Source organism: Mirounga leonina, unplaced genomic scaffold, assembly GCF_011800145.1.
Source record: "Mirounga leonina isolate KUSES-001 unplaced genomic scaffold, KU_Mleo_1.0 Mir_53, whole genome shotgun sequence".
Classification (NCBI taxonomy): domain Eukaryota; kingdom Metazoa; phylum Chordata; class Mammalia; order Carnivora; family Phocidae; genus Mirounga; species Mirounga leonina.
Window position 1 is genome coordinate 38,254,243 of NW_023270807.1, and position 19,750 is coordinate 38,273,992.

At 37.4% G+C, this 19,750-nt stretch overlaps 1 protein-coding gene across 2 annotated transcripts; it reads left to right on the top strand.

Moving 5' to 3' along the window:
* The first annotated feature begins 957 nt into the window (after positions 1-957).
* Positions 958-18,805, top strand: IRAK1BP1 (interleukin 1 receptor associated kinase 1 binding protein 1). 2 transcript variants are annotated; one of them, XM_034990953.1, is made up of 4 exons: positions 960-1,327; positions 9,342-9,407; positions 18,095-18,225; positions 18,329-18,805. In XM_034990953.1, exons 1-4 carry the CDS (start codon positions 1,013-1,015, stop codon positions 18,597-18,599), a joined length of 783 nt encoding a protein of 260 aa, XP_034846844.1. In that variant the 5' UTR covers positions 960-1,012; the 3' UTR covers positions 18,600-18,805. The 2 variants fall into 2 exon arrangements, with proteins under 2 accessions (XP_034846845.1, XP_034846844.1); XM_034990954.1 differs by lacking the exon at positions 9,342-9,407 and having other exon boundaries at positions 958-1,327.
* The last annotated feature ends 945 nt before the right edge of the window (positions 18,806-19,750 follow it).

Consider the following 19,750-nt stretch of genomic DNA (forward strand, 5'->3'; position numbering starts at 1 on the left):
TTGTACTGGACCAACGATGTTCATGGTGAATGTACTTTGATACCTATTGAGTCTCTCCTGTCCATATTCAAAGCCAGAACCATTCTAGAGACTTTAGAGAAAATTCAAGAGCCGAAATTATGTCAGATCTATTACTAGTATTGGCTATCCATTATTTTTTCTCTGCTTCCCATATGGCAAGCACTTAAAAACCATACTGTAAATGTGAAATGTATTATCCATATACTTTAAAGACAATGAAACTGAAACTCGAGGAATTATAAACTCCCAAGATCAAACTGGCAGAAAGCAGTTCATTCCAACAGAAATCTCTCGCGTACCACGGCGCTGGGGAGCCTCAAAAAGCTGTGTCCAAGAGGAACGGTAAAGTCAAATTAGACAAGGCGGGGGCCAATCGCAGGCCGGCCTCACAGAAATATAAAAGCAATCCCCCTTTGCCCAGCCTGGCCTCTCTGGAGCTTCCTCGGGGGTATGCTAGTCAGGGGGTCAGACGCGGCGGTGGGCATGGGAACCAGGCGGAGAGATGAACCATGAGAGACTGTGGACCTGAGAAACAAACAGGGTTCTAGAGGGGAGGGGAGTGGGGGGATGGGTTAGCCTGGTGATGGGTATTAAGGAGGGCACGTGCTGCATGGAGCACTGGGTGTTACAGGAAAACAACAGATCGTGGGTCACCACATCAAAAACAAATGATGTATTGTATGGTGACTAACATAACATAATATTTAAAAAATAAAATAAAATAAAATAAAAGGGAGGCCGCAGAGAAAACTCACTAAGATTTTGAAAGCCCTAAGGTAAACACGCTACAAACTATAATGACGTGCCCAGCCAACACCTTGGAAAGGAGCTACGGCAAAACCCTACTCACAGCTCGCACCCTCCAGAAACTCAGGGGCTTCCAAGCCCATCCCGGAATCCTTTGCGCCGCGCACAAGAAAGCCCTGGAGCGCTTTGGCTCCTTCGGCCACCGTAGGCTCTGCGTCGCTATGGAAACACAGCCCTCATCACTATGTCGTTGCAACAGGCCCCTCAGTCTCGGGTGTTCGTGGAACTGGTTCCCTGGGCTGACCGGGGCCGAGAGAACAATGTGGTCTCGGGCGGTGAGTCGCTGCCCGGCCCCCGCCGCCCCCTCGCCTCAGCACAGACCCAAACTGCCACCCGCGAGGTGCACGTAAGCGGCACCGCGGACGTGTCCGCGAGCCCGGACCGGGCGCAGGTGGCGGTGTTAGTGAGCAGCACCAAGGAGGCGGCGGCTGAGGCCAAGAAGAGCGTTTGCCGCCGCCTGGACTACATCACGCAGAGCCTCCGGCAGCAGGGCCTGCAGGTGAGAGCTTCGTAGGGGAGGCCTCCGGCCGGACCGCAAAAACCGGAGGCGGAGGTTCCGGCCCCAACGGTCCCTGGGGCCAGGTGGAGGTGGGAGGCTCTTGAGTGCCTGGGGCACATTCGTCTCATTGGTATCACAGAGCGCCAGAGCCTGGCGGAGTGAAACTTGGGCCAACAAAGTCGTCACTGGCCGCAGTGACGTACGAAGTACAAGAATGCAAGTCGAGTAGGTTTTTATTTGGCCATGTTTGCCGCAATAATTTTGTTTTTAACCTCGATATGATGAACTGTTAGACTTGACACATTAGATGTCAGTCTTTGTGTTGATTCTGCACCATACAATTAACAAGTGAAAACTCGGCCTGCTCTCTCCCATGTTAAGCTTCGCATGGAGTGGTTCTTCAGTATTTTTTGCAAACAGTAACGTGGGGAGGGAAATTGCATCCATTATCGTTTAATAAAGACATAAAGAATTTCTGCGATTATTTGAGCCTTAACTTTCAAAACAATTAGGCCAGTATATTGTAGATGCCACATAAATGAAATACCTCTACTTACCAGAGATGTCCATGAAACAGACACTAAATAAATCTTAACTCTACTTCTAAGAAGAAAAAAATGAACCAGCTTTATTTAATCTGAACAACAGCTCTGTTAGGCAGGTTTTAATATCCCCATTTAGATTTAAAGAGGTTAAATAATGCTCTAAACTTCAGCTAGGATGGCATTTGAACTCTTGTCTTCCTGAAACTAAAATCTACATTTGTTCCAACCATAGTTGGCTCCAGATAATTAGAATGCAAGAAAATTAGAAGCCACAGAATGGGTCAACTATCTCAATTCCCTCATTTTACACAGTGGGACTCAAAAGGCCAGAGTTGTGATTTATCCAGGGTAACACCAAGTTCATAAAAGTGCTTCCTGTCTGTTGTTAGACATGGCACGGGCCCAAAAAGCAAGTCTTTATTTTAAGGAAAAAACATATTTGTACTGCATTTATAAACATAAGAGTTATTTAGAAAGTCATTTGGAAAAGATGTCTCAATGACTTTACAGTTTAAAAGAATTCAAATGCTAATTATAAACAATGTGAATCAAATGGTTTAATATGTAGAAAAAATTTCCTCAAAACTGTTGCTAGTGCTGCAGTCCTGTTCACATAATATAACTAATTCTTAAGTTATTTACATAAAGTGTATACCAAGCTCACATGGTTGTAACTTCTAATATGTAAAGCAATAAATTACTACATCTAACTTAATAATTACATTAGGGTTCAGTGTTCAAGGCAAGACATGGAAGGTCAGTAATCTCCCAATTATCTCTGCTAATGGAAGAAAACAGTCATGTAGGTAATCTGTTCAGTAGATAATTCAAAAAATCATTTATGTTACTTTTGAGGATGAATTATGGGTTTTCACAGTCTTTATTCATTTTAGACTTTGGCTTTGGGTTTTTAAACATCCCTCCCCTACTTAAAGGTCTCCTCATATTCCAGATTCCTTTGCTTAATAGGTGGAGCCTAATTCTCTGTCATTTTCTGTCATCTCTCTTCCCTCCTTGACTAGCTGACTCCCATTTTTTCCTTTAACAACCAGCCAAGCTCACCTCCTTGACATTCCTTTTCTAACATAACACTAGTCTCTTCCATACCACACTCCATTCCCCACTTGTAATAAAACTTACTGATGAATCACAGACCTGTACCTCTGAAACAAGTAATACATTATATGTTTAAAAAAAAAAAAAAAAAAGATAGTAAGAAGGGAAAAATGAAGAGGGGGAAATTGGAGGGGGGAGACAAACCATGAGAGACTGTGGACTCTGGGAAAGAAACTGAGGGTTCTGGAGGGGAGGGGGGTGGGGGGATGGGTTAGCCTGGTGATGGGTATAAAGAGGGCACATACTGAATGGAGCACTGGGTGTTACACACAAACAATGAATCATGGAACACTACATCAAGAAAAAAAAACAACTTACCATTCTGTATTTTAATTGTTGCTTTACTGTTGTCTCCTTCGTATTCTAAACCTCTCCAGAGCTTGGACCATTTTCTATCACTTGCTTTGCATTCATGGGTTATGCTTTATACACATCACATAATATATACTCAAAAAATGGTTTTTGAATGACTAAAATAAAAAAATGAAGCAGTAAATAAACTATTCAACTACATGATAGATCAACTATAGGTTTTCTGATCATATATAGTTTCACATGTGAAGGCATACCCTCATTTTTAGTGTTGTTTTCATAGAAAAATGTTTTAAGTTCTAAGCAGTATTTACTTATTCAACCATCAAACATTTTTTAAGCATTTCCTATCACTGTTCATTTTAAAATAGCATTTAATGTGATAGTAATTATTTTGCTTTCTGTTTTATATGTTCCCTCCATAGGCTGTAAGCTTCAATATTTGCCTACTCATAATTGTATTTTTTTTTTCAATAAATGTGTAATAGGTGCATGTTGCTGGGCACCAAAAATAGAGAATGAGTAAAACTTAGGCACTGTGCTGAAGGAGTCTTATGATAGGAATAGACTAATATATAGAAGTGTTGTGAAGAAACATGTACATGAGACAATACAGTAGAATAAAAGGAGATAATGTTCATTTTACTTGAGAAATTCCAGAAAGATTTCATAATGGAAGTGACTCTTTGTATCAGATCTTGAACAGTGACTGAAAGTAAAGCATTCCAGTTCCACGCTAGAATGCAGCAAGTATGTGTATTCAGAGCACTATATGCAGTTCATTTTGGCTAGGACACAGGAGTACCTGGGGGAAATGGAGGAGAATCAAGATAAGACTGAAGAAGAAAGCTATAGACAGAACATGGAGGAAGGCCTTGTTTGCTATATTGAGGAGTTTGGATATTATTGGTGATTAAAAAAAAAAAACAACCTGCTTAATTGCTAGACCTTTTACAAATGTTGTCTCATTTGACATGAAACTGGCATTTCAGTTGCTATTTAGAGATGAGAACTCTCAGGATCAGAGTGATTATTGGCAGGTAGGTTGCCCAAGGTCAAACAGCTAGGAGGTGGCAGAGTTTAGACTCCAGTCAAGAATTTTGACCTCAAAGCTCTTGCTCTTACCCACTGTAGTATGTTGCTGCTTTATTGTCTTGGCAGTGGGTGATTGAGTTTTAAGTAGGGGATGTAGCAGATGCTATTGATACCCCACACTTGTATCCCTTGGCACTTCACATTTGTGTGCATACAGGCCCAACTTCCATATGCCAACACTTGTGAATTCCTTGCCAGTTTTTCCCTGATGCAGTTTTTCCTGGCTCCACCTCCAAGTGGGCCAGCCAGTAGTGCCAGAGAATTAACAATCCTTCTCAAGCTCTAGCAGCCTTCACCTAACAACTGAGGGGAGTGAGTGGAAAGAGACTTTACCCCTTGGGCGGGATAACTGAGGCATGTGTTCTGCCCTGGTTCCCAGAGTTTCTCTGCAGGAATAAGTTCCAGTGGCCCATAGTGGTGACTGCTTGACAATGCATACTTTAATGGCTTGCCTTCCTTTCGTTTCACTTCCCACTCTCCTATAGTATTTCTTGGGATCATCTTAAAAATTAAGTGCTTGTACTCACATCCTTGTATCAGGGTCCATTTCTGGGTGCATTCAAATTAAGATAGGGAGTAGTAGGAATAGATTGAACGAATCATATGAGTTGGCTTCAGTTTTTCATTATTAAAAATGGTGACAAAATGAATATCCTTGTTGCTAGATATTTATACATGTTTTTAATTATGTTTTTTAGACATTAATTCCTGGCTTATACATACTTTTAAGGCTTATGAAAAATTACAGTCTAGGGTGAAAAGTTTACATCTTCACTATAAATATATCCTTGGCATAGTGGGTATTATTTTCTTTTTTAACTTTGCCAATTCAGTAGTCAAAAAAATGTTACTGTCATTTCCTGTGTTTTACTCTTTTTTACACTGAGGTTAAGCTTTTTTTCATGTAAATTGCCAATTCGTAATACTTTGTCCATTTTTTCTATTGTCTTCATTAATTTATGGGAAGTTTTAAAAAATTAGTTTCAGCTGTGCAGTATAATGACTCAACAATTCTGTACATTTCTCAGTGCTCATCAAGATAATTGTACTCTTAATCCATTTTATCGCTCTATCTATATCCTATTCCACACTTCCCTCTGGCATCTACTGGTTTGTTCTCTGTAGTTGTCTTTTTTGTCTCTTTTGTTTGTTTGTTCATTTGCTTTGGTTTTTAAATTCTGCATATGAGTATAATCATATGGTATTTGTCTTTTTTCTGGCTAACTTATCTTACTTAGCATTATATACTCTAGAATCCATATTGTTGTAAATGGCAAGATTTCTTTTTTTATGGCTGAGTAATAGTCCAGTGTGTGTGTGTGTGTGTGTGTGTGTTTGTCTGAATGTCTGTCTCACATCTTCTTTATCCATTCACCTAAAGATGGACACTTAGGTTGCTTCCATATCTTGACTATCATAAATAATGCTGCAATAAACATAGGGATGCAGTATCTTTTTGAATTTGTGTTTTTGTCTTCTTTGGGTAAATACCCAGTAGTGGAATTACTGATCATATGGTAATTCTATTTTTAACTTTTTGAGGAACCTCCATACTGTTTTCCACAGTGGCTGCACCAGTCTGCATTCCCACCAGTCATGTACAAGGGTTCCTTTTCTCCACATCCTCACCATTTGTTATTTCTTGTGTTTTTTAGCCATTCTGACAGATATAAGGTGATATCTCATTATCATTATGGTTTTAATTTGCATTTCCCTGAGATGAGTGATGTTGAACATCTTTTCATGTGTCTGTTGGCCATCTGTATGCCTTCTTTGGAAGAAGGTCTGTTCAGGTCCTCTGCCTATTTTTTAATTAGATTATTTGTTTTTGTGGTGCTGAGTTGTATAAATTCTTTATCTGTTGTGGATATTAACCCCTTATGGGATATATCATTTGCAGATTATCTTCTCTCATTCAGTAGATCGCCTTTTTGTTTTGTTGATGGTTTCCTTCCCTGTGTAAAAGCTTTTGATTTTGGTGTAGTCCCAATAGTTTAATTTTGCTTTTGTTTCCCTTGCCAGAGGAGACATATCTAGACAAATGTTTCTATGGCTAATGTCAAAGAAATTATTGCCCATGTTTTCTTCTAGGAATTTTATGGTTTCAGGTTCCACATTTAGGTCTTTAATCCATTTTGAGTTTATTTTTATGTATGATGTGAGAAAGTGGTCCAGTTTCATTCTTTTGCATGTAGCCGTCCAGTTTTCCCAGCACCATTTGTTGAAGAGACTGCCTTTTCCCATTGTATATTCTTGCATCCTTTGTTGTAGATTGTTATAGGCCATGTAAGTGTGGGATTATTTCTGAGCTCTCGCTTCCATTCCATTGATCTATGTGTCTATTTCTGTGCCAATATTTACTGTTCTGATTACTGCTGCTTTGTAGTATATCTTGATATCTGGGATTGTGATACCTCTAGCTTTGTCCTTCTTTTTTAAGATTAATTTAAGGGAATGTTAAAATTAAGATTATCAATAATTGTCTTTCATGTATTGCAAAAATTTTCCCAATTTCATATTTGCCATATAACTTTTTACAGTATTGAATATTCAAAATTTTTATGTTTTATTTAGTCAAATTCATTAATCTTTTCTGTATGTTTCTTGCCTTTGGTGTAACACTTATTGGGTCCTTCGGAAGCTTAAGGTTATATAACCATTAACTAATATTTCCTGGAACCTTTAGGGACCCTTTATACTACATTAAATATTTGCTGTGTTGGAATTTATTTTGGTGTAAGGAAAAGGGTTTTATTTTCTCCTAAATGGTCAGTTGCTATACTGAAATTATGTACTGAAGTCTTATCCCTTACTGTTTGTGCAAGAACCTAATTGGAATTGCCTTTAAAAGTAAAAAGTATTAAAAAATTTTTAAATAAATAAAAAAATAAAAGTATTGCTTTACATAACCTTATGGGTAATATGCGCTTCAGGTATGCAATGGTCAAGGCTCTATTTCTTTTTTTTTTTTTTAGATTTTATTTATTTATTTGACAGAGAGAGACACAGTGAGAGAGGGAACACAAGCAGGGGGAGTGAGAGAGGGAGAAGCAGGCTTCCCGTGGAGCAGGGAGCCCAACATGGGGCTCGATCCCAGGACCCTGGGATCATGACCTGAGCGGAAGGCAGAGGCTTAACGACTAAGCCACCCAGGTGCCCCAAGCCTCTATATTTGATGCAGTTCTCCTGGCTTTCCTGCAGCTTCCTGCATGATACCAAAATGGCTGCAACATTCCCAAGCCTTACACCACATACTGTACCACAATAAGAAAGACAATAGTTCTTATTTCCTGCAACCACATAAAAAATATTCCTGTAGTTCACTGTAAATGGACAACCTAAATTTGTCTTTGTGGCCAGAGAAATGGCATATACTAATTAGCTTAGATTTGGATTTCTCCCCATTTTTAACCTAATCTTGTAGCAAGTTAGGTGTGACCTATTTTAGACCTATTAGGATTTACCTTGAGCCACATAGTTGCTACTTAGAGAAAGTAGGGGCAGAATGTATGACATGAGGATTCCATATTGCTTCTTGTGCCTACTGGTTTGAAATGTTACTGGTATTTTATTTGCAATCTTCAGACATTCTTGGATCAGTTTCAGAACACTAGTTCTTTTCATCCTGGTTATGTTCCTACATTAGTACCACATTATTAAATTATTATATCTTTGTAAAACTTTTGTAGGGCAACTTCTCCCCTCATTACTTTTCTACTAAAAAGATTTCCTGTCTGCAAGGGACATGTTAAATGACACCATGGGGATACGATCAGAAAATCCAGACAGTATAAAACTCTACAGTCCAAATAAAACTTCTGTTCATATTTTGCATTGTTTATATATTAATTTCAGGAGAATTGCTGATTTTATAATATTGTATCGGGTCCATTTATTCAAGCATTTTTTTATATAAAGTTTTATGGTTTTCTTCATGTTTATCCTTTTTAAGTTTACTCCTGCCATAACATGGTTTTTTATACCTATTGAGAATGTTACCTTGCTGCCTTCATAGACTTAAGTACTTACTCTTATACTGACCATTTTGTGTTTTAAAATCTGCCCTTTATAAAATTTGGATATAAAATAGCTTCCCAGGAGCTTACTTGGGAAAACTTAATGGACTAGGCTGGAATATTTTAGTATTTTTTAGTTTGTACCCAATATGGCAGGATTTCCCAATCTCAGCACTATTTTTAACATCCTGGACTAGATAATTCTTTGTTATGGGAAGCTGTCCTATACACTGTAGAATATTTAGCTATATTCCTGGCCCTACCCATCAGGTAACCAACTTGTCCTGATTTACTGGGGACTGTCCCAGTTTTGCAGCTGACAGTCCCATGTCTTAGGAACCTCCTCAGTTCCTGGCAAACAGGAGCATTTATTCACACTGTCTACTTACTGCATCACGGTAGCGTACTCCCCTAGCCCATTTTAACAATCGAGTATGTCTCCAGACATTAACAGATTTCCCCGGGACGCAAAATTGCCTTCTGCTTAGGAGCCATTACCTTATAGATAAGCAGAAAATCTCATATTTTGTGTGGGAGCCCACCAGCCAAACATTACCAGGAATATATCTACGGTGAAACAAATGTAGGTTTATTTAGCATGATCAGCAGACACTCCTGTAACATTCAAATGCTTTACGTACAAATAATTCCTCATATGTATACCTCTCTAAGTTCATACTTTTTGTACAAGCTAATGTAAAAATTACTACAAATGGAGTGACAGTTATGAAATTTTCAGCAAATATTTGTAGACTTTAAAGTTATTTTATGTAACTTTTAAGAAAGTTTTAAACATCAGGCAAACCAGTTCTTTCTGCATACTCTGTCATTCTGATTTTAATAAGTTCAGGTTTCTACTTTATGTTTTAGAGTCATTGCATTTAGTAGCCAAACCTTTTAGTAATCATACTCTTGTACTTTCTGCTTCAGGCAGAAAATGTAACTGTGACAAAGGACTTTAGAAGAGTGGAAAATGCTTATCATATGGAAGCAGAGGTATGTACTTATCATAACAAATAATTGGAAACAGCATGACTTTGTGGGGACAATTTGCATTTATTTTTATTCTTGAAATGTACAGGAGAAATGCTTCTCATAGTATTGATAAAAATTATTTTTCTCAAAATCATTTTTGGTGTTAATATCTGTGGGGTTTTTTTGTTTACTTATTTTTTTTTTTTTAGTAATCTCTACACCCAACATGGGGCTCGAACTCACGACCTCAAGATCAAGAGTCGCATACTCTTCCCACTGAGCCAGCCAGGTGCCCCTGTGTGAGCTTTTAAAATAAATTTTAATGAGATTTATTTGAGAGAAATCATTTTGAAATGGAATAAATATAGCAAGAAGGAAGTGGCAGTTAATTGCCACCTAATAAAATTTTAGTAAAGTTAACACTTTTTGAGCAGGAAACACTGTAGGAGAGAAATTTCTTCTCAGATAAAAAGCAAATTAATAAAGTCCTAACATAAGGATTGAAACATTTTTCAACTCTTTTCTTTTGTAATGCAATTTTACTGTGTTGTGGTAAGTTAAATTTTATTTAAATATAAAAACCTCTTGGGGTGCCCATGTGGCTTAGTTGGTTAAGCATTGGACTCTTGATTTTGGCTCAGGTCATGAACTTAGAGTCACTAGGGAGTCTAAGATTCTCTCTCTCCCTCTGGCCCCCTCCCCACATGTGCATGCACACACTCTCTCTCTAAAAGGAATAAATAAATCTTTAAAAATAAAAAACACTTGGGGCACCTAGCTAGCTTAGTCGGTAGAGCTTTCAACTCTTGATCTTGGGGTTGTGAGTTCAAGCCCCATATTGGGTGTAGAGATTACTTAAAAATAAAATCTTTTTTTTTTTTTTAAGATTTTATTTATTTATTTGAGAGAGAGAGAATGAGAGAGAGCACATGAGAGGGGTTAGGGTCAGAGGGAGAAGCAGACTCCCTTCTGAGCAGGGAGCCCAATGTGGGACTCCATCCAGGGACTCCAGGATCACGACCTGAGCCGAAGGCAGTCGCTTAACCAACTGAGCCTCCCAGGCGCCCCAAAAATAAAATCTTTCAGGGGCACCTAGGTGGCTCAGTTGGTTAAGCGTCTGACTTCAGCTCAGGTCATGGTCTCAGGGTCCTGGGATGGAGCCCCAAGCCCCATGTCAGGCTCCCTGCTAAGCAGGGAGCCTGCTTATCCCTCCCCCTCTACCTCTCCCCACTCTTTGTCCCTCTCTCTAAATAAATAAAATCTTTAAAAATAAAATAAAATCTTTAAAATAAATAATTTTAAATAAATAAATAAATAAAAAGGCATTAACCATTTGCCCAAATTAAAAAGAACAAAATAGTTTTTGTACACTCAATGATAACATTTAGTTCCTATAACTGCCTATACTTTTTACTTATCTTTAAAGATTTTATAATCAGGATATTATGAAATCAGAGTATGTTATAATTGTGGTTAGGTTATAGGACTGCTCTTTGTTTCAAGCTTCCAAACATCTTGGGATACGTGCTAGGTCCATACTGCCTCCTCATCACAGAAAGCAAACAAGAATGGAGTTAGAGTGGACTCTTATTTATCTAGTCAGATAATCTTTATCTTTTTTTTTTTAAAGATTTTATTTATTCATTTGAGACAGAGAGAGAGAGAGAGAGCATGAGCAGGGGAGAGGCAGAGGGAGAGGGAGAAGCAGGCTCCCTGCCAAGCCAGGAGCCAGACATGGGGCTCAATCCCAGGACCCTGGGATCATGACCTGAGCCGAAGGCAGATGCTTAACCATCTGAGCCACCCAGGTGCCCCAGATAATCTTTATCTTTAGAGGTGGGAAATATCTCAAGAAATCATCTAGTCCTACCTTCAGGCAGATAATAGATTATTTTTCTAATTTTAAAGATGTGACTTTAATCTCAGATAACTTGGGCTCAGACTTCTCAAAGACTATTACAAGAATTAGAATGGAAATTAGAATCCTGGCTTCTTACCTCTTTGAGATAGTCATTTCTACAAACATTGTTGCTCCTGTACTTATTTAATAGTTTTGTGATTTCTCCACTTAAAATTATCAATTAATTGCTCATGATAATTTTAGGGATCCACGTGGCAAAATTTATTTTATAGTAGTTGGGATTGAAAAGTAGCTTTCAAAACAGGATGAAGGGGCCCGGGGGAATGGGCAAAATGGGTGCAGGGGAGTGGGAGGTACAGGCTTCCAGTTACGGAAGGAGTAAGTCACAGCAATGAAAGGTACAACATAGGAAATATAGTCAATAGTATTGTAATAGTGTTGTACAGTGACAGATGGTAGCCACACTTCTGGTGAGCATAGACTTGTTGGGGCACCTGGCTGGCTTGGTTGGTGGAGCATGTGAGTCTCCATCTTGGCGTTGTTAAGTTGGAGCCCCATGTTGGATGTAGAGATTACTTAAAATCTTTAAAAAAAAAAAAAAGGTATAGACTTGTTGAATCACTGTGTTGTACACCTGAAACTAATGTAACATTGTATGCCAACTATACTTCAATTTTTAAAAAAGGGAGTTACTTCTCAGATGTAAAAAGTTTTAATATTTTTAATGATTTTTATGATATACACTATGATATCATTGTCTCATATCAATTGTTTTCTTAAAATAGGTTTTCTAATTTGGGGCTCTTTGGGTGATATTCACAATAGAGATTGGATGTCCAAAAAAAAAAAAAAAAAACCCTCAACAGGATGAAGAACAGAGTAGTAAGATTCCATATTATGGAGATCAAAAGCCGGGAGTTATTCTGGAACTCCTCCAGTAGTTATTACCTATCAGGACTACAGGCTGTAGTGAATGTACATTGGGCTCAGGTTATCTCAAGTTAATGGGGTTTATTGTGAAGGTAAAACCAGGAAGTAAGGAGGAAAAAGAATGGTCCCAGCAAATACACAGACAGGCTTCATAGAAAACTGGCATGTTTTTCAGACTGAGTTGTTTTAGGGACTCACTGTGCGGTTATAGAAAATGTTATTAGAGCTGCTTGTTTTGCTGTAAGAATATGACTAAATGAGGACTTGGCTAAACACTGCTCCTCTTCCTTCTGCTATACTTACTTCTTAATGTCTTATACTCAATTTCTTCAGAGAATCTGATTATATTTTGTATAGTGTTCCCTGATAGCCAGAATTCTTATATCCTGCAATCTGATACATGATTGCTCTTAGGTCAGCATCAGCAGTCAGTGGAGACCAGGGGTCACAAGGTACAAAATAATGTCTAACATATACCAATAGTCTCATAGACAGTTAAATATATAAAGTAAGATCAGGGGTGCCTGGGTGGCTCAGTCGTTAAGCGTCTGCCTTCGGCTCAGGTCATGATCCCAGGGTCCTGGGATCGAGCCTGGCATCAGGCTCCCTGCTCAGCGGGAAGCCTGCTTCTCCCTTTCCCACTCCCCCTGCTTGTGTCTCACTGTGTCTCTCTCTGTCAAAACAAAATCTTTAGGAAAAAAAAAGTAAGATCAGATGGTAGCATATTACATAATAACTAAAATTTACATCCTGAAAGGCACTTTAGAGATTCTTTATCTAAACTCCCACCTACCCTGCTCCTTCTCTTTATTTTAAAGATAATATTGAAGGTTAGAAATTATGTACGTGCATGAATATAAAAAGTTTATTCCATTTTCAGACATCTAATCAATACAAAATTTTGTAACATTAAGAGAATTGACTTACTACTATTCATCCATTATGTACCTCTCCAAGAAGAACAACTTGTTCCTTCAGGTAGATACTTGAAGTTCAGTATCATGTTGATGCTCCTTTTTTCTTCTCCAGGGGTAAGAATCCCCAGTTTCTTTAATCACTTCTTATAGTAAGACAAACTCTTTATTGAGCTTACCAATTTCCATCTAGAGCACCTACAGCTATAGTGTCCTAATTGTGATTTAGCCAGTCCATACTAGAGAAAGACGATTATCTCCTTTATCCGGGAATGTTTAAGACTGAACTTCTAACACTCGCATCACATTGTTACCTTCTTTTGAGCTCACGGTCATAATTTGTAATTACAATTAATTTAACTGTCTCATATGCTGCTTTTAAATCATATTTCTCCTATTTTATACTTTGTTATTGCTATTTCAAAATGAAATATAAGAGTTTAAGTTTACCTCTGTAAAATTTTATCCACTAGATTTGACTTATATTTCTAGCCTATTAGGATCTTTTTGGATTTTGATTTTATCAAGCAGGGTTTATAGTCCATCCTGCCAGCATTCTGTCACCTGCTGATCTGATCATCTGTGTACCCATCTGTGTAATTAATAAAAATATTAAGTAGCATTAATCAACTATGACACTAACCAACAGTGTTGCCATGAAGACTATATGTCAGTATATCCTAAGACTTGTCTAAATAAGCAAAATATAAATCCTTTATAGCTATAGTATTTCTCTGGTAACTTGCCAGCTAGGAAGTCAAGTTAGTACATCATGACTTGTTCTTAATACTCTCAAATCTACAATCTCAATAGACTGGCCTTTGGATAGAAATAATTTGGCAGTGGTTCAGAAGATAAGAGTTTAGAAGAAAAGCATCGAGTGGGTGAACTTCACTCCCAAGAATAAAAGCAAAGTTAAAAGTCAGATGAGTTTTCTACTTAATATCCCATCAAGAAACTCAGTACTTAGAGAACCTGGTAAGATTTTAGTGTTAAATTCCTGTGTTCTTATTTTGTTATTCCTGGATGCCTTCTTGAGGACCATTAAAATGAGAAAGACTTACATTCTTTTCTTCAGAGACAGGACCAAGAAAGCCGGGGGAGATTTAAAGAGGGAAGAAAAGACTAGATTGTGGCAATATGAAAAAGAAAAGAAAGCATGCAAATTGCTTGAGGCCTATGGCAATGAAACAAAATGAATCAAAAGGCCCTATTCTTTCCTTCTCATAGAAACCTTTTTTCTTTCTTTTCTAATTTCTTACAAACTAATTTTTAAAATAATCTGTTCTAGAATCTTGCTTAGAATTGAAAGGTGTCTAGCCTACTACATGTAGTTTGTTCAGTGTTATCCACTTGCCTTTTGGGGAAATTAGAACTGTAAGTATTTTTAAAGAGGCTTTTGGCCTGTTTCTTTATGGTAAGTGAGATTAGCAATAATTCAGAAGTCTCATTTGCAGAAATTTTTAATAAACTGAGATTTGATTTATCCAACAGGAGACAAATTAATCAAAAGCACTTAAAATCGCACCTATTTGGGGGGTATCTGGCTGGCTCAGTCAGCATAACATGTGATGATTGATCTTGGGGTCATGAATTAGAGCTCCATGTTAGGGGTAGAGTTTACTTAAAAAAAAAAAAGAAAGAAAAAAACTCACCTATTTTGGAGTTCAGTTTCTTTTTTAGTACTAAAATTTCTAAACTAATGATTCTTCTTGACCAAAGAGATGGGAAGCATTTATGTATCAATCTGTTTTGTAATTTAATATAGCTAGTACAAGATAGTAAAATCTATGTATGTGTATACATCTGTAATCACATTATTTTACTGTGATGAAAAATATGAGGATTCTGAATATGATATATGAATTTATCTTAAATTTTTTATCTTCAGTGTATGAGATAGATTGAAAGTTTTTTATCCTGAATACCTCTTTTTAAATAATGTGATGCAACATCTCTATTCTTTAGTAAAGTGACTCTGCTTCATTAACTTGTATTTCTACCTAGCTATGTATTGATTGTATACCACATTGCTGAATTTAAAAGCAGAAGTTCAGGGCATTGGAAGGCTTAAAACAGTTCTTAAACTGTTAGAAAAAGCAGAATACAGGTTTTTTCTACCAAATTTACTTCTTGTTAATCATTTAACCCACACATTCCTAAACTATAGTTTGTCCATGGTTTGGGACAAAGACAAAGAGCTGATAGTCTGTTTACCAATGTAGATGTACTTCTAAAAGCTCATCTGCTAACTTTTTAGGTTATGTAGTGATGAGAGGGATGCAGGGCAGAGAAAATCTTTGAGCAGCTCCAGAGCTGATCTCAACAGATAGCTTTTCCTGTTATTTATAAAAATAGAGCAAGTAAGTACCACATGTTAAACCTGATTCTGTGGAACTAGATTTGCCTCAGATAATTGGAGGTGGTGGGGAATTGAAGAAGAAAGAATTAGTATCTTTTCTGCAAACTGCTTAGGAATTTTCACTGTCCTTCCTTCCATATACTTCTTTTTTTAATAGCAAAGAATACGAAGGATGCATACAAAAGATTCAGCATGTTTCATAGCAAAGCGGGTATATTTATAAACATTATTTTTGTTTTAAGCTATCAGAGTAGAAATTGGAATAATTTTTTAAAATAAAATTTATTTCGGGGCCCCTGTGTGGTACAGTCAGTTAAGTGTCTGACTCTTGGTTTCCGCTCAGGTCATTATCTCAGGTTCTTGAGATCAAGCCCTGCATCAGGCTTTGAGCTCAGCAAGGAGCCTGCTAAAGTTTCTGTCTCCCTCTCCTGCCCCTCCCCACACTCAGTCACTCTCTCTCTCTCAAATAAATAAATAAATCTTTAAAAAAAATAAAATTGAATTCAAGGGCACTTATATAGCAAAGAATTGCTTTTGTTGATACTTGAAACCTATTATGCTCAATCACTTTAATCTGCATGCAGAGAAACCCTTTGAACTCTCAAATTCAGTTACCTTCCAACTTCCACAGAGGCACTGTAAATCTTGCCATGTTTCATAACATGTAATGAAATATATGTACAGTGCCTCTGTGACACTGTTTATAGATTAAATATAGCAATAAAAGAGGATTTGTTTCATAGAGTATGCAAATGCATAACTATGCAGAAGTATGAGATTGTCTTTTTTTTTTTTTTTAGAGAGAGTGAGCACAGGCAGTGGGGAGGGGCAGAGGGAGAGAGAGAGAATCTTAATCTCACAACCCTGATACCGTTATGTGAGCTGAAATGAGTCGCATGCTTAACCAACTGGGCCACCCAGGCATCCCTGTATTTTTCATTCTTTTTTTAAAGATTATTTATTTGAGAGTGAGAAACAGCACAAGTGGGGGAAGGAACAGAGGGAGAGAATCTTCAAGCAGAGTCCCTGCTGAGCCTGGAGCCCAGCAAGGGGCTCAGTCTCACAACCCTGAGATCATTACCTGAGCCGAAGAGTCAGATGCTCAAGCGACTGAGCCATCCACGTGCACCCTGTATTTATTATTAAAGGCAGCCTACAGGCATTTTGGAGCTTTGATTTTCAACCAGAAGGAAATGCAAATTTTTAAACTATTCAGAGGTTAAAAACTAGCAACCTGGGTAAGGCTGGGGAGATTGATTTTTGACTAATAGATTGGTATTCTAATACCATACAGTATTAAAAAAAAAAAAGGAAACAAAAAAAAAAAACCACTATAAGACTTCTCTTCAAAAGGCAGACAAGACTTCTTCTTTTGGCTAAGATAGAATCACATGGACCAGATTTACCTTCCCACCTGAAACCGAAAAATGGACAAAGTATATGAAACAGTGCTTTTCAAAAGAGTGGACATAAGGAAGTGAAACACAGTGATCCCTGAGAAAAAAGAAAGAAGAAGTCCTACCATGTTGGTGCACCTGGGTGGCTCAATCCGTTAAGCACCTGCCTTTGGCTCCGCTCACGATCCCAGGATCCTGGGATCCAGCCCCGTGCAGCATACAGCGTTGGGCTCCCTGCTCAGCGAGGAGCCTGCTTCTCCCTCTCTGCCCCTCCCACTTGTTCTCTCTCTTTCTCTCTCTCGCTCTCAAATAAATAAATAAAATCTAAAAAAAAAAAAAAAGTCCTACCATGTCCTAGATCACTGTCTTAAGAGTGTCCAGGCAGCTTCAAAGGGAAGGGAACCCACACAGAGCTTGGCAAACTCCTTGTATTGAGGAAATGGAATTGAGAGGCCAAACAAGACAACCAGAGTTTGTAGGAGAGTAGAGGGCTACACAGAGAGGTCTTCAGAGAACTACAGAGGGGACACCCCCCCGACCCCCTCAGGTATTCAGCAGAATACCCAGCACATGTATGTACAGAAATGACTTGAGGCTAGAAAAAGAATCACCCAAAAAATTAGAGGGAACAGTGTTTGGCATTCATACAGGGCTGGGGTACAGCACCAGCCAGACTAGAAATCTTGATTCACAGGGCATGAGGTGGAGTATACAGAAGTGTCCTGCGTCATTAGGGGGAAATAATTAATGCCAGATCGAACATTACTTTAATTCCACGTAACAAATCTTAAAAGCAAACCTAAAGAGATCAGTTTTCAAGTTAGTTAGCTGAGTTCTAGAAAAATAAAGAATGTTTATAGAAATACAAGAATATCCAATACTTCCCGTAAAGTTAATTTACAAAGATTACCTGGCATGCAAAATAGCATGGAAATAAAGCTCACAATAAGGAAAAAAATCAAACCCACCCAGAACCAGTATAGATGTTAGAATTAACAGACAAGATCATTAGTTATTATAACTGTATTTCACATGTTCAAAAGTTAAGTAGAGACACTACTTTAAAAAAATTTAATAAAACATAATAAAATAATTTAGTTGTAAGGATCAAGTAGGCTTATCGGTCACATATTATAAAATGACCTCATTGTTATCTGGCTTTACTTTTTTTACTCATATTTAGAGAAAATTTTGAAAGAATGCATCAGCCATGAAAATAATTTCAAGTGTCATTTCATTTACAGGTCTGCATTACATTTACTGAATTTGGAAAAATGCAAAATATTTGTAACTTTCTTATTGAAAAGTTAGATAGCTCTGTTGTCATCAGCCAACCCCAGTTCTATCATACTCCAGGTTCTGTTGAGAATCTTCGGTAAGTTAAGTACATCTTTAACTAAATTACCAATTAATAAAAATTATTCAGTGTTAGAGTTCATTGAATGTCATATTAATAATCTCTGCATTTAATTCTTAAGACGAAAAGCCTGTCTTGTTGCTGTTGAGAACGCACGGCGCAAAGCTCAAGAAGTCTGTAACCTTGTTGGCCAAACTTTAGGAAAACCTTTATTAATCAAAGAAGAAGAAACGAAAGAATGGGAAGGCCAGATAGATGATCTCCAGTCATCCAGACTCTCAAGTTCATTAACTGTACAACAAAAAATCAAAAGTGCAACAATACATGCTTCTTCAAAAGTATTTATAACTTTTGAAGTAAAGGGGAAAGAGAAGAAAAGAAAAAACCTCTGAAATTCCAACTAAAATATATTGTGTTTGTGTCATTTTATTTTTATACTTTTTATGTTTGCTTTTGTCCTGAAAATATATATTGTATATTATATAAAGTATTTCTCCCCAAAATCTGTCAGTCCTTGAATACCGTCCCACAAATACCTAAGTTTACTTTCTATTTTTAAAAACTTACTATGTGGAGGGGAGGGGGTGCCTGGGTAGCTCCGTTGTTAAGCATCTGCCTTCAGCTCAGGTCATGGTCCCAGGGTCCTGGGATCGAGCCCCGCATGGGGCTCCTTGCTCCGCGGGAAGCCTGCTTCTCCCTCTCCCACTCCCCCTGCTTGTGTTCCCGCTCTTGCTGTGTCTCTGTCAAATAAATAAATAAAATCTTTAAAAAAAAATAAATGAAAACTTACTATGGGAAATACTCTGAAAATAAATGTGTTATATGTGCACAATTATATACTGACAATATAAGTGATGTGTAAAATTTTTATATTTCTATTACAGGAATAAATATTGGCAGTCTTATTAGCATGATTCTTAACATTAATAGAGAGAATAGAAAGAATAGAATGACGAGTAATATATAACTTTTGATAAAAGGGTAGTGAGGTATACTAGGAAAATATTTTGATGCCAGAAATAAAATATAGGGACCAGATACTCTTCACCAGGCTCCTTTGATTATACCAGCACTCTCCAATACAAGTAAATGCAAGCCACATATGTAATTTAAAATTACCTGGGAGATACATATAAAAAAAGTAAAACAAAAAAAAGCCGTTGAAACTAAGTTTAAATATTTAATCTAATGTGTCCAAAATATTATCATTTCAGCATGTAATCAATATTTTAAAAATAATTAATGGCTAAGTTTTCAAAATCTATACATTGTATATCATAACAAATCTTAATTCAGATGCTAAATTTTCATCAGAAATACTTGATCTGTATTTATTTCCTAAAATGTAGTTGAAAAACTAGATTCATACCTGCAAGTTGTTCCAAACATGCTTAAAAGAGCTAGTAACTCTGCATCAGGTAGCAATTTTCAAATTAAGATTTTTAAAAATTTAAAATTCAGTTCCCTGATTGTACTAGCCACATTTTAAGTACTTGAAAGTGGTTAATGGCTACTATGTTGGACAGTGCAGGGTTTTACACTG